Source organism: Diadema setosum, chromosome 8, assembly GCF_964275005.1.
Source record: "Diadema setosum chromosome 8, eeDiaSeto1, whole genome shotgun sequence".
In the NCBI taxonomy this organism is placed as follows: domain Eukaryota; kingdom Metazoa; phylum Echinodermata; class Echinoidea; order Diadematoida; family Diadematidae; genus Diadema; species Diadema setosum.
The window spans coordinates 13,261,734-13,277,673 of record NC_092692.1 but is presented as its reverse complement, the minus strand read 5'-3'; the positions used below and the strand labels follow the sequence as shown (position 1 = coordinate 13,277,673).

The window sequence follows — 15,940 nt, the reverse complement described above, 5'->3', positions numbered from 1 at the left end:
TGCACTGCATTGTGTGGTGGGGCGATTGAATTGTTGACTTTGCTCATTAAATCAGAGTGATTTCTACTAATTTGCCGGAGCCCTGATATTTCTTACTTCTCGTATGATCAGCACAGGGTAGTGACAGAAACGCTTGTCAACATTCTTTGGATATTTATCGCCGAAAATGATGACGGAAAGCCCGGTCAACTTGCCGGTCGCGATGCCTCCAGTTGCGGTCGGAGTTGGATATCCCGCCGGTATACCCGATCCGGAGTATGCCTCAATAGACGCCCAGCTTCACCCCGGTAGGTTTCATGCTCAATGCCGCTGAGAGTCCCTACTACTCCAACTAGGCTACACCCCTGTAGTGTACTCATGATAATGAACTCGCACGCACGCATGCTGCTGCAAATGGTCAAACATACACAATATGCTTGTCTAAAGGGGCATGCATGGGTAATAATATTTCTCTCTGGTGTTTTCATGTGAATTTTGAATTTGTTATGAATTGTTATCATTATTGACATTATTGTTGTATAAAATCTTCTCTGACTGTTCGTGTTTCGATGATGATACTGATTGATACTGATAGACCTTGGTCCTTGCTTGGTCTCTCTCTGTTCATCATGTGAGTTCACTGTGCCTGTGCAGTGGCTGTGCTGTGGAATATCAACAGTCGATCAATGAGGGCTGGAAGAGCTGTTTCCACAAATACATTGTACTTGACGATACAAAATACACGCACCAATAATGCCCATGCAGAGACTCCAACCCCTTACGAAGCACATTCTGATGTGGAGATTCTCCCGCCTGAAACCCCTAGCAAACAAACGAAACGGGAGACTCCAACTTGATGTGCGCGAAGTGCATATCACGAGCGCGAAGTTGATTGCGGCTGGGGTCCAGGGTCCGCTTGGGCCATGGAAGCTCTAATAATTGGGGTTCTTGATGCTCTCTTGTGCTATCTAAGGCTTATTTTTCAACATACGAAGACACAAAGTAAAACATCATTTCAAGTGGGAGACACAGAGCCAGGGTGGGAGAAATTAAATCTCAAGCGGGAGAACGGGAGATATTGCAAAAGTGGGCTTTCGGCGGGAGATCTCCCGTCGAAAGCGGGAGAGTTGGAGTCTCTGCCCATGTCATTGACAACTGAAGTTGATCCTGACTTGAAAAAGATATGTGACTGTACACGTACAGTACTATACCTGTGATACGTACATGAACGGTAGAAACCCTGTCTGTAATTCATTTCCTCTGATGATCAGACATAATGAGATAAAATCCTCTGTGAAAAGTTTATAGATGTTGGTACTTTGTGAAACAATACTTTCTGACTGCATTAAGAGGTGCAATTATTGGAATGATGGATGCAATGCTCACACTATTATTGAATAAGAATAGACCATCTAGTGAGAAACTAAGTACAATGCATGTAAAAAGTCTCTTTAATACTAAAATAGTCGTGCATGGCCTATCTTCTTTGTAGTCTTGTTATGATCTATAATGTTGTCTGTTCATATAAATTTTGTAATGGTTTTGCGTAATATGTAACTTTGTATACCAAGGTACACTCAAGATATGGACCTCCAAATTCATTAAAAAAAATAGTCATACACATGTACTTGTATGTGCATGTATTACCAGTATCCAAATTTTCAAGTACCAGTACCTGGGACTTCTTTTTTCTTGACTTGTGCTTAAAAACCTGTGGTTTACATTTGAAATACTGTAGAAGTTATTCATATACTTGTATGAGTGTTTTATTTATTTATTTATTTATTTATTTATTTATTTATTCATTACACTTGATGATTTATAAATATGCATGAGTACCTCTGTAGGAGATACTAGTAAACATACAGTTGTATTTGTATTTAATGTGACTGAAAAAAGAAAAACCACACCCAGTCGCCCGTGGCCTTGTCAATATGATACACACTTTTGACGTAAAACATTGTTGGCATTATCGCGAAATAGTCCACCACTCCTGTCACCGCCATTCATTTTGTCATAGCCGGGGACTTCTTTCAACCTCCATAGACTTTGCACATAGTGGAGATGCACATGCAGAACGAGAGAGGACCGATATCACGATTTGGCCACATTGTTTGTGCAGTTTCATTTTATTCAGTGAAGATGAAGTGGCAATATTAACCTCAGCTGGGCGTGTATGCACACTCAGTACAGGTAGATGTAGTACAATGATACACCTGGAAGGACTGTACTGAATAGGTAGAAGACGACGAAGAAGAAAAACCTCCAGACTTTTTCACAAATGTAAACATTTAATCAGAGTGCCAAATTTATACAGTTCATTTCCAGTGTCCTTTAGATGGGATGATTATTTTGGTTTGAGATACAAAATTGTTGTAGGAATGTAGGAATTGTACACGTGTAATTCTGTAGGGCACGCAGTGTTCATGACTCACGCAATAGTAAAAAAAAAATGTGAAATGACTTGCTTTTTATTCAAAACAAACCAAAATATTGATGTAGCATACTGGTAATTGTCACATGTGTAAAGAGCAATACTTACTGTTTTCCTGAAAGTTACTGAAAGATAAAAAGTCAGAGAAAATACAGTGCATTCCATCCAGCAAAACAAGAATAACTTCAAATGACAAATGAATCTAGACATTGAGGCAATACATACAACTGTACATGTAGATGTAATTCCTGTCTAATTGCTAAAGACAATGTATCATGTACATTGTAGCATTATGTCTTGTGTTGTAGCTTCAGCTTGCTTGCCAAACCATTGTGCCCATTAAATGTCAATGTAACACTGCGTATGAGCTGTGATTCGTGATCTGATGGGTTGTAATTCGTGATGAGTAAAATTAGATTTGGAGAGAGGGCTTTGTGAGTCATCTCCGTACTTCCTACTCTTCCCGATGCGGCGTTGAGCTTAGACCGCCTCCCGACTCGATGAGTTTCCTTACGCATACAAAATAAGAGAAGAGATCAAGATATGATAGATGACAACACATACAGAATGTCAGTATCCAGCATAGGAGGTCACAGTCTTCATAATACCATTGATTGTCAGCACAGGGAGGTGTTAAGAGATGGAGTGGCAACTCTTCGTAATTCATGCAAACGCATGTGTGGGTTCAAGGCGTTACAATGGGATGTCTAGCATTCCATTACGCTTTGAAGTCATGCTCGGCACCGCTCTAGTTGCAAGACGAAGTTCGGAGACGAAGAACGCATTTCACCTTTCGTTGAATTACAAGCTTTATTTCACCGCAAAATTTTATATGAAATACTTGAATTGATTTAGAATAGTTTAGGAAAGAATTCAATATTATTAACATGTATTTCTAGTTTCTTCGTAATTCGCGAATCGAAAGGAAATGAAAATTAGGCCCTAAAACCTAATTTTTTCTATAATGCGCACATTTCAGCATGTTAATTTTCTATCTTTTAATAAGGGATATTTTGATCTTTCAAATAAAGTACTCCGTTAAAGCGTGTTCCAGCGTGTTTTGAAACTATTTGCTGTTAAAATTGTGAGTTTTACACTGCATTTTGATTCGCTGCTCCAATTCAAGGTACACAAATTCATTGTTGCCATCACATTGAAGGAGAGAGCGAATTGCAGTAGGAGCAAATATTTCTTGATGTAAAAGCGCTAGTCCCGATTATTGATGCTCTCTTTTGTCAAAGCACATGGGTTAACACCTGTAGTTGAACGCATAACTTCTCGGCGGTGTCGCGCATGACTTCAAAGGAGAGCTTTAGTTGCCTCTCCTTCTCTAGCACCTCCCTGGTCAGCACATAGTATTACTGTGCAAATAAATGTACAGTGTATTGTAAAGTGACCTCCTGATGTTGGTAAATGTTTATGGTGACCAAGAAGATAAAAAAACAGAATGCATGTGTACAAGTATTTCCCAAATCATCGTCATTACAACTTCTGTTTTGAAATATTGTTGATGTTGATATATTTGTGTCTGACATAAACTGATATACTTCAGCGATGTATACCATGCTTTAAAATGCTTGTCAATGACCAAACAACATATGTAAGATGGACAGTACATTGTTTTTTGTTCTTGTTTTTCCTGCTCTGGGAATCAGACAGCTTAGCATCTCAGGACACCAAATTATTATAGTTTTTTTTAAACCATGTATTTTTTGTTTTGTTTTGTTTTGTTTTGTTTTTTAAATCAGGGGCCTGAGCAACTCAAAATTAGCAATGGACAACCGAAATTCACAATCTAACTTCTACTAGGATGAGCTGTCTTTTAGTGTGTGTGGTTGCTTTTTTGTATGGTGGTTGGGCTGCCAGATTTTGTGTAGAGCTCAATTTAGGTGCATGAGAAGGCAACCCAAAATAGGTTCATGGCATGCATCATTACTGTACAACCCTGTGCTGTACCTGGTGTGAACATTCTCCCGCAGTGACTGTTGTCCATAAATACAGATGTTCCAGTTGGCAAGTATATGTTACTGTCGTTCATACATGAAACCATGGCGCACATGAAACTCTGTGTCAGAGAGAGCTAGGAACCAAGTGATCCATGCCTCCTTGTGAAACTAGAAGCTGTCACTCTCATAATGCCATACAATACTTGAACTTTGAAGTTCTTTGGAATTTGCCGCACCGTGTGTGCAATCACACGCAGACATTCAACCCCCCCCCCCTTCTTTATTTTTTTTTTTTCAGTGACGCTAGCTCATTGCAGGCTTTCAGTCTGACTGAGGGTATAATATATTATGACTAGCTGGTTGAAGCAGAATGTGACAATGTTTGCTCTGGCTGTTGTGTTGTATGGAAGCTTGATATTATATGGATGCTAGGAGTCTGTAGGGAGGAGAAAGGGGGGGGGGGGGTAGTGTCATGCAGTGCTTCAAAGCACCCTTGCAGTTAGTAGAATTATGTTGCATGGTAGCATTTCATCTGATACAAAGGACAAGCTTCAGAAGGAGCTACATATTGTATACCCCCTACCATCCTCTTCCCTCCCTCATTACCGGTAATGACATACTTGGGGTACCCCCAAACCCCCTCTAAAGCTGGCTCGCTGGCTTTGATCTCCTCCGACGACTGAGCAGTCATGAGTTGAAATAATGAGGGCATTTGTTTGGGAGGGCCTAACCCCTATCAATGGGTGGCAGGCTGGAACAATAGCCATCCCTGTACTGCTAGCAGAGAGAGGCCCGACCCCATTGCTGAAGTTTTGCTGGTGATCTTTTATAGCCACGGGCTGCCCCAACTTTGACTGAGCCTATTTGTCAGAAGAACTTGGGGAATTGTGTCTTCAAGAGCTGTCAGTGTTGCTATTTGATTCACCTCTGGGGTGATAGCCAGTATTCCTGTGGGGCTTTGAACTTCTGCCAGTCAGGAGTAAGCCTGCAGATCAGAACGGCATTGCACATGGCTTTACTGACCTGGCAAGGAAAAGATTTCGGTATCAAGTGCCTTTGTAGGGAATCTCCACATGGAATATTTCGCATCCTTTTCACATTCAAATCCTGCTTCTGTTGTTGTTGTGCTTGAAAAGATTTAGAAAAGCATCTTAATATGATTCAAGACTCACAGTTTATACTTGAAGTTAAAGCCACAAAAATAAATGATATAAATGGATATGTTTGTAATGTCATGACTAAAATGGATAATTTGACTTTGTTTAGAAATTGATTTCTTCTCTACTAGTGAAACCAGTTCTAAAGTTGTACACTGTGCACATGGGTAAATGTTGTTACTAAATGCAGTGCACTCGATACTCCTGTCATAACGAACACGGTTATAACGAAATGTCGGATACAACCAAGTAGAATTCAGGGTCCGAAATCATCTAGATCTTTTAATATACTTTATTTGTTGGGATATAATAGTAGATTAAATGAATATAAATTTTGATAACGAAAGAAAATTGTCCCGAGGACTTTGTTATATAAATGGGAGTTGCTTGTTTGGCTGGCATACACTGTATAAATGCATTTTGTACATTATATGAGTGTCCATGATTGTCATTTACAAAAGATATGCTTTTTTAAATTCACAGTTATCTTTTGTTTCATAGTATGATTTTGTTGTGACTTTTGCTGGATCTTGAAATGCAAGATTCAGGCATATACATATTTAAACAATATGTTCATGTTGTGCCTTGCCATTTAAAGGTACAATTGAACATAAGTCATGGACATTTTGCACACTGCAGCATGCAATAATTTTCATGAAAAGCTATATTGATTGTTTTTCCAGACTCTTACCAATGTGCACTCCACTGTCATCAGGATTGTCAAAACAGACCTGGTGATTCCTTGCTTTTGAAGCAACGATAAAATTCAACAGGATGAGAATCTAAACTGGAAAAATTGTGAAAGGCTGTGGGGGGGGGGGGGGGAGGATAGGGAGAGAGAGAGCTGGAGAGATTGAGAGAAAGCTGTAGTTTCCCAGTGACAAGTTGGCCATTTTATTTTTTTATTCTCCCGGCAGGTTTCCGCCACTTCCTTCCTGGGTAGAGCCACACATACATTTTTACTGCCCACTCGAAGGCCTGTATTATACGTGGACATAGGCACAAGTGCGTAGGACAGTTACATGTACCAAGCATCTGCAATGTGTAGGACTCATTTCGCTATCACAGCACCTAAACAGTGTATCCCACGGTGTGTATGACAGCGTAGATCGATCGATGCGTGGCACAAGATTAACATCAGCGAGATGATCATTGGGACTGGGCACCAAAAGTGAAAGTCTTCCCTTTGGATGGGGTGATTAATAGTTATGAATCATTCAGAAGAGGGACTTTGGGTTGTGAAGGGACATTCTGATGAGGCCCCCCATGCATGGTAAGCACAACAACAACAACAGCAGCAGCAAACATATAGAGGCTTATTGTATGTTGTGTATGTGTTATTCCTGTTCTGCATTGATGATATCAAGGACTGGAATGTGTCATGTGGTAGTATTAGCATTTGATCGGTGCAGGGCAAGTCCATTTGGCTTGAAGTCAAGAATTCAGTTTGGACATGAATGACACGGTTGTAACATTCTGTCGTTTATTGGACTCATGTTGGAAATGATTTTCCGATTCAGATTCTATTAGCAATTTCAGCTGATGAACAATATCTCAAATAGTCTTTTGTACACTTCTATTGAAAAAAAAAAGAACACAAACTGCTACACAAAAGATATTTTGTGTAGTGGTGGTATAAAAAAATGCATTTAGCTAATTGCGATGCGATACCAGGGAAATTATTCCCACCTAATGAACACGTCAGTTTGCCCTTCTCTTGAGATGCATGCATAATAGATTCTCAGTCACGTGAGCTCTATTGCACATTGCACAGTCATCCCTATCATATATTCAAAAAAGTGTCTTGAATACAGAATGTGCTGACTAAAAAGTGCCTGTATCTGTACATGTACCTGCTCCTACATGTACATTGCACTTGCATTGAAAGGTATGAAAGTATTGCAAGAGAGAGTGAGGTATTGATGAAAAAAAAAAAAAGAGAAAAGAAAAGTGAGGTACTGGTATTGATGATATTGTGCTTGGGAACCAAACACACTAGAGATCATACCGTAGCTGGCTCTATTCCCTTCAAATGTATGATAAGTAGAAAGCTGCAGTTTGCTCAAATTATGAGATTAATGTCTTCAGTGTCCTTCATGCAAGTATACCATTGGACATTTAATTTTGTAAAAAGGATCATCCACTGTCTTGCTATTACAAGTGTTTGTCGGGCTCGTACAATTAGTCTCACAGCTACAGTACATTACAAATTTTGTATCTGCCAGCTTCAGGCTTACATGTTGTATTTTAATATGTACTTGTGTTACAGTAGGCCCTACTGTGTGGGGCATATGATACCACAATTCTCCATCATGCGTGAGGTTGGTTCTCTCATACCTCCTTGGTTTTCCCAAGGGGCTTCAAGCTCCTTGATTTTCCCACCAGGACAAATACTTTTATCATTGAATTTGTATAATTTGAATCACAGACATCAGGCTCTTGTAGATGCTTCAGGTACTTGTATATGACAAAGTACCGGTAGAGCTCATCTGAATGCATCAGGCACAGAAGGCAATCAAATTTCACTTTCTATCATGTGAGTCATGTGAAACTAGGGTCCCCAACTAAACTTGAAATGACCTAAATTAAGGATTCAGTTGCATATTCAAGCATATATTCTGTTACTCTCCCTTTCTTTTTCTTTCATTATGGGGATATACTTTTGCCCTGTAATTATGTCACCCATGCCAACAGTTTATACTGTCTGGACAGGTCTGTGGGAAACTGCAAGTCAGTAATACTGTATAACTACTTAAGTTTCCAGAGGCATTGTTAATTCATTATTTGTTTTCAGTATGAGAGAGGGAAGGAGATGTGGGGGGGGGGGGGGGAGGGGGAGGGGGAGGAATGGGGAGGGGGGTAGAGAAAGAAGGAAACGGTAATGCAGTTCTTCAGAACTGAATTGGGAGGACTAGTATACATGTGTGATGCGAATGTTTTGATGTGATAGATAATAGCCTATCTAAAAATTCAAGCTATTTGTGATGCACAATGTAGATGTCATTCATCAGAGGTCTCCCAGCCAGCTTCATGGATTAGACGGAAACGTGTCACGGCCTATATTATGTCATGTATTCCTCTGCTGCCGATGGAAAACAAAATGCTTGTACCGGACAAACTTCGGCTGATAACGAGTGGTCGCATTAAAATACCACCGAGATTCCAGACGCAGGGAGCCAAAGATGAACTGCTGTGCCCCTGTAATGTCTGGGATTAACCCTCCCGCTGCCGGAGATAGCTATAAGAGCATGCAATACCCATTGTAGGTTCCCATATTCCCTGAGTCCCTGGTGGTATTAATGTCATTTTAAGAATGATCATGAGTTTCTCTCAGGTACTCATGTGTGGCACCAATTGTCCGCTAGTAGTACATTTGCTTGGATCGTGTATGCTCGGTTTCTCTTGTTAAGTGGTGGTGAGTGACAGCTTTCAAAGGTACGTTTTATTTCTGCTAGAAGAGGGGATTGGTCTGTATACAATGTAAACTGTATAACATTCTATGTGCATAGCCATTTGCGTACAATATAGTATTTGCATACAATGTACATATTCACTTGCTCTAGAAACCAGCGAACATGAAGATTAATTGTCCATCTTAATTGATATTGGATTGGCAGGCAGGAGTGAATTGGCATGATTAAAGCATGGTAATGAACACATCATCATCCAGCATAGAATTGGAACACTGTCTTCATGGGTACAGAAGTCTGTTGGATGCTTTAAAAAGTTTTGACTGGTTTTTTGCAATGCTTGTACCACTGATACCATATGAAGTACATACATGTAGTACATCAATTTACAATGCTCATTCTGGCCTTGTTGCATTCTTGGAGACATTTTTCAGTTTTGTGATGTCTATATGGAAATCATGTGGAGATGAGAGTTATATTGTTGGATCATGGACAGGTCTTTGTATTGTATTACCCACGACAGTTTGGGACAATAATTTCAGGCAGTTGATAGGTGAAAGCTTTAAAAGTCAATGAATTTTTTAACCACAGAGAAACAGAAAAGTGAGGAGAAAGTGGTGACCACTTGAAAGTAGGTCCTTCTTCTCAATGCGATTTGTGCAACTAAAAGTAGATCTGTGAGGATATGACTAAAACCAGTCTTGACTATCGCAAGCTACCAAATTGTGTTAAATGACTACAAATGCTTTATTCTTGACACTCAATCGGTTCAGCGTCTGTTGCTGAAGGTCTGAATTTTGTTCAACTCTTTTAATAGAGTGGATCTGTTTCATTCTGTCAAGGAAATTGAACCACCTCCTTGTGGTACATTCACTTTGTATGCCTTCCCGTATGTGTACTTAACTCAATTTCTGTGAGATTCTCAGATTCCCACAACTTTGTACAGGTCTCACTAGGTTTCCACAGTCAGTGAGTTAAATGCAGTATTGTACAATGCATCACAGCAGCTGCATTTACATAGGGCTTATGTAGGAGTTATCGGTTTTTTGCATCATTGAGTAAAAAAATTAATTTTATTTGCACCTGTTCACACACGGGATAAAACAAAACATAACAAAATGAAACAAAAATCACTCAGCTGCAAATTGAGAGTTTTTATCTCTACACTATGCATGATGTGTAGGCCTATTTGACTGCACTGTGACTTCGGGCACCCGAGTGTGCGGACCTACATTGTAGTATGGCGAGTTGCATTATGGGATTTAAGATCATAATTGATGGTTTCTTTGTGTGTCATTCATACACACCACATAGGGCAAATCATCTTTAGAGCCCTTCCCCCCCCCCCCCCCCCCCTTCCCCCCAAAAGAACTAATGCAGGACAGTTATTCTTATTGTAAATGCATGTAGTAAGCGTTACCAAGCTTGTATGTTTTTGTGTTTTTCCACACACAATTAACTGAATGGCTTTGCATTGCACTGCAAAAAATCAGTTGTCAACAAATTATAACTTCAGACCATCCTGTGTGTATGAACGGGACTTCTGTGTTTTATACAAAGGGTTAGGATGACTTGCAGTGGTTTTTGAGCTTGAGAGAAAAGTAGTGGGAAGTGTCAATCAGCAGGTATTGTTTTGCCGGGTGATGACTGTCTCTTTATCTCAGATACAACTGTCAACAAAGTTCCAATCTGTGAGAACGCTCCTCCTAGCAGTGGCGTGCTTTGTTAGGAGGGTATCTAGACAGGTATAGAATACATAATGTAGGCCTACATGTCACAACTCCTTGCTCCAGTACCTATATGGATGGTTGCTCATCCAGGAGAACAAATATTGCACCGTAACCTTGCAAATACACCCCATTCAAGACCCTTTTTTTTCTTCTTCTTCTTCTTTTTGGTCAGGGTCTATCCCTTATTACTGATGGTAAACTTTGGGAAGTGAAAAGTTAGACTGTGTACACAGGAATCAAAAGTGAAGTTCAGCACACAACGCTGTTGCTTTGCAGATTAGTGGTGTTTTTCTTTTTCTACCACACCAGTAACTACACACGCTTAAGAGTGACTGCGCTGCCGAAAGTGAAAGTGAAGGAGTTATTGTTCTACTTCATATTGTTTTAGTTGTTTGCTTCGTGAAATTTTACAGAGTTTCTCACGACCAAGTATAGGGTGTTCTTTGTGTTTTGATGAGGTTTTAGGAGTGCTGCAGGATCCTAGATGGTTGCATTCATTGTGTGTGCATCAGTGAGGTAGCACCATTGTGAATGCCTGTTGGTAGGGTATGGACAGTTTGCGAAGTTAACAATAAACAAGCTGTGATTAATCGACTGCACACCCATGTGTGTGGAGGAGATTCCTGACGTTTAGAGCTCCTGTCAGAAGTTAAGAAAAGAGCGATGACAATGATCGTGAAAAGGCCGTGGCTTTTCTTGGATCGTCTTGAATAGGAACCTATCTGCTTGCATCACCTGCTCCTTGTGTTGGTTGGGGTAGGGCCTCTGAGGTATACAGCAAGCCCAATGGAGCCGAGAGAATTTATTTGGATTGCCTGCCCAAGCATTCCCTTGTAATCACAGGAGCTTCCAAACTGAGGCTGTCAGATGCTGGTAATGATGTCAAACGCATTGTGATGGGGCATCTAGTCCCCGGTTTTTTCTTTTCTATTTTATTCCCTGTTTGGCAACTGCAGTGTGCTTTTTATATACCAGTATACAATTGTATGCTCCGTACATTTTGTAACACATTGTCATTACTACTACTGGTGTGTATTCGCAGCTGCTATTATTGGTACAATTGTATTACATATGTTCGCTGTTTTATGTTGCAGAAACCTTATCAACAGTATATCATTCAATGCATTAAAACAAATTAGCATACAATGTAAATTGCTGAAGTGGTGGAAAACAGAGTTTCCTGTACTTACAAGTACATTATGCACCATACAGATCAATGAAATGTAAGAAAATTTTGTGTAAAGCAAACTGCTCAAAAACATGAACATCTGCAACTGCCGTTTCAGATATGTACACTGTATGACATTGAGTAGAGGGCTTTGTATAATGTGTGAGATGTTTACAGTGTTGGCAGCAATCATAATTTGTAATATTCCCAGGTTGGCTTCCTCACCTTTTATTCCATGGATCTAAGTCAGAACTCCCAAGGTTTATGCTCATGTACACAGTTGTAAATGTATGATAACCATGAATAATACATGTGAGGCATTTTAACCCCTTGAGGACAAGTCCCAAGTATACTTGGGCAGGTGTCTATGGGAAATGCATGTTGTAGCAAAATCGGTACGTCCTCAACGGGTTAACATTTCCTGAATGTGATTGAAATGATTTGCTGTGCTGTGATGTTGATGATGTTGTACATGTATTTACCTCAGTCTCGTCCATGTGATGCGTTCGCACTAATCAAATCACAACCTTTTTGTGAACAATCCATCTTTCAGATCTGACGGAGACGGAGCTGAAACTGCTGCAGGACATTAGCAGAGCCAAGCAGCAACTCCTCAAGGAGATAAGGGTATGTAATGTAGTTCAGATCGAAAACAGCCCTGAATCTTGAATATCAAAATGAATCAGTAATATAATTCACAATACTTGTAAATACAATGTTGAAAATGGGTGTAAAAAGATACTGCAGATTCAGACATCAGTAAGTCATTTGATATGGCATCTGAATTGATTGTTTTTCCTGAAATGTGATGCAGCATGCCTACGTTTATAAATTCCCTATTATTCTAGACCAAAGCATTTCACGGCTTCAGACACTCTTACATACTTGTTTACAAAGTAGTTCCTTGACTTCAGTGTTGCTTTATCAAAATAAAATGGAGAAAGATTTGTGTACAGAACTCATACAAAGCGTACAATGATAGTTTTTACTGATATTCAATTGTGTATATATGGATTTTTTTTAATTTTTTTTTTTTATTTAAGAGCATATTCTTCACTATTACATGGTTCAGTTGTAGCTTTATTAATTATATCAAGTGTACTTGCCCATTCTACTTGACACAGGAGTTTTTTCCTTGCATAAGTTGAGTAAAAGCTCTGCAACATTCTCTTGAAAGTGTAGTGTTGTATGCAGAAGGCATCAGGATCATGTGACCAGGTCAATTACTTTGAGACCTCCCTAGGATGTTTGCATTAGCCCATTTTAATGCTGACAAATAAATCATCCTGTAATTGTATGGACACATGAAGGCAGCTGCATAATCAATGACCAACAATAAAGGCCACATGCCTAATGAAAGAAGCATATAACATGTTAAAGTCTTCTTCTTCGCTCGCTCGCTGTGAAAACTTTCTGCCTGGTTCGTAGTATGAGAGCATGTGCAACCTTTAATGATTACAGTCGCGCTAATTGTAGACACAAGACATACACACTACCATTCAAAGTGACCTATAACTATGTTACGCCATTCTGCCCCTTCCCCCCTCTATGCACCCCTGACACAAAGAAATAAGAAATCATACATCACTAAAATCCTTGCCTTACATACCATTGTTAACATTGTTTTAAAAGGGCAAGGGTCATTAAAATTTTCTATGACAGCTTGCATGTTCGGTATCAAAAGTAGAGAAAGCTTGTGTAAAAAGTCTGTAAAATAGTTCCCAGCTTATGTGTAGAAGCCTTTACCACCAATGATTAGAGGAAATTGGCTCATAAGGCCCAGTCACACACATTCAGATAAAGACCTGATTGAAATAAAGAAAACTTAAAAAAACTCATTTGAATAAAAAAGAAAAGAAACAAAGCACAGACCCAAAGCTAAGCCACCTCATCCCCAAATGAATATTTCTGAATAACCGTCTCCCCTCCCCAGAAAAAAAAAAAAAACACCAGAAAGCAGAAAAATGAAATAGAAAAAAAAAAGTTTAACCTTTGAAACAGCATTGTTTAAAATGCACCACCATTCAGTCAATTTTCTCTTTTTTTTACTACTTAGAATGAAGAAAAAAAACCCACCCATTGATATTGAAAAAAAAAATTAAGAAAACTCCACTCCAGGGAGCAGGCAGTCAAAGATCAATAACTTTACAGTATGAATGTTTGAAGTAAAAAGGGATCACTCTGGGTGTGACTGCCGGAAAACGGAAGCAAGTGTTGAAATAATCATACTCCGAGGGGAGCAATCTTTCTGTGTTGTCAATACAGTATCACCTCTCCCAAATCATCCATCAAAATGGCTGCAATACCTGTGAGAGTGATCATACCAACAATGGCTTTGACATTTACAAACCCTTTTGTCTATTAAAGGCATAATTTGCCATTTACAGATGAAACCAAAACCCAGCATTAGTGCTTTGAAACGGTTCTAAAATGTGATTGAGGGATAGAAACAACCACTGTAATAAATTGTATCGATAAAATCGATGTTAATTATTGTTAAATATACAAAATGTGAACAGTAGTTATAGTTACAATAAGAATGTTTCCAGACTAAAAAAAAAAAAACCCAAACCATCTACAGTTACGGTTTATTGAGAAAAATACAGATATCTCCTTATATTTTAGGCCTTATCGCAAAAAAATTTATATTATAGGATGTTATGTGGTGCAACAGACCTACACAAATGCATTAAATGTCATATCTTGAAAATTTTTTAAATCACTGTTTCCAAAGGTAAACAGGACCTTTAAGATGTGTGCTGTAGAGGGGGTTTGCAGGGGGTCACAATGCTGATTGTAACTCTGCTGTAGGATACTCGCACATATAAACTTGTAGGAAATGTGTGATCTTTTCTGCAAGTTTTTGCAAGATTGGCTGTAAAACCAGGAACATTCGCTGCATGAAACTTTCACTGGTTGGAGCCGACAGCCTTTTTCACGGCATGAAATTTCCGCAAATGGCCAGTGCTGGCATTCGATGCATTGTGCAGGCAAAACTTTCGTGTGCATTTCACTTCCCAAATCTTGGCTCCTCATGGAATCTGCATAATTTTCATGCATGCAAAAACGTCTGGTTTCACTGTATGGATTACTTTTGGAGGAATACCACTTTCTTCTCCTGTAGATATTGCAGAAATTGTCCAAATATTTTCCACTTTTCTTGCATAGGTGCCCAAAGAGAAGATTGGAATGACATTGACAAAGCATTATATTATAAAGAAGATAGAAAAGGGGAGAAAAGTGAAGGGGAAAAAAAAAAAAACATGAAGGGTGGGGAAAAGGAAAAGGACCAAAGGTTGAATAGGGAGGAAGAGGATTACCGGTTGGAGGAGGAGTAGCACATATATATGTAATGTAATAGTCCAACAAATCCTACGTCACTGTCGTTTATTGATGTGATTGAAATGTCAAGTCATCCCTGAGGCTGTGACAGCTACCACTGAAAATATTGCAGTGGATAGGGCGACATGAAAAAGATGAACCAGCAAACTCTCCCTTGATCTTCTAATAGAATCTTCACTCTGATATTTTGTAGGATACTGAGCCTTGGAGAATGTCACAGTCTGCAGCCAATTTCGTGTGTTCCTTACCGATCGAAATTGGAGGTATTCCCAGATCCCAGTACCTCCTCGTTATGTTGGTTGAAAAAAAAAAATGCAGACTGAGGTTAGAGAATAAGAAATTGAGAGAAGGAGGGTTGGAAAGGGATCCATGCAATGGAGTAGAGCATGCGGTAGAATGCAGTTTAGTGTGACGTGAATTCTATGCATAATGTTGTCTGCTAGATTTCCAGTCAGCAGTGAGCAACTTGCACTGTGTGCAGGGTGGGTGGATAGTCAAAAGGCTATTCAGAAAAAACAATAACAGCAACAAAACCTGCAATATTATGTGTAACCTGTACTGCCTTTTCTGGAATACATGTAAATCATTAGCCTCAAATAATTTCACAAGACTTAAATAGAGACATTTACAGCATGGATGTCTTACATGTAAGTGACATCGCATTATTCATGAGTTAGCTCAATCTTCCAGCCCCTGTGATGTCCTTCATATACACCTGTATATTCACCACACACGGAATGTTTAATGAATATTTTTCTTTAATAAATCTCACAC

At 39.3% G+C, this 15,940-nt stretch overlaps 1 protein-coding gene across 1 annotated transcript in view; it reads left to right on the top strand.

Moving 5' to 3' along the window:
* The window catches only part of LOC140232278 (cytohesin-1-like), a 72,359-nt gene continuing 56,419 nt past the window's right edge, over window positions 1–15,940 (top strand). Inside the window, exons 1-2 of the mRNA XM_072312409.1 lie at window positions 1–287; window positions 12,378–12,451. Coding sequence (XP_072168510.1) covers window positions 167–287; window positions 12,378–12,451 — 195 coding nt within the window. The 5' untranslated portion in view covers window positions 1–166. The remainder of the gene's footprint in view (window positions 288–12,377; window positions 12,452–15,940) is intronic.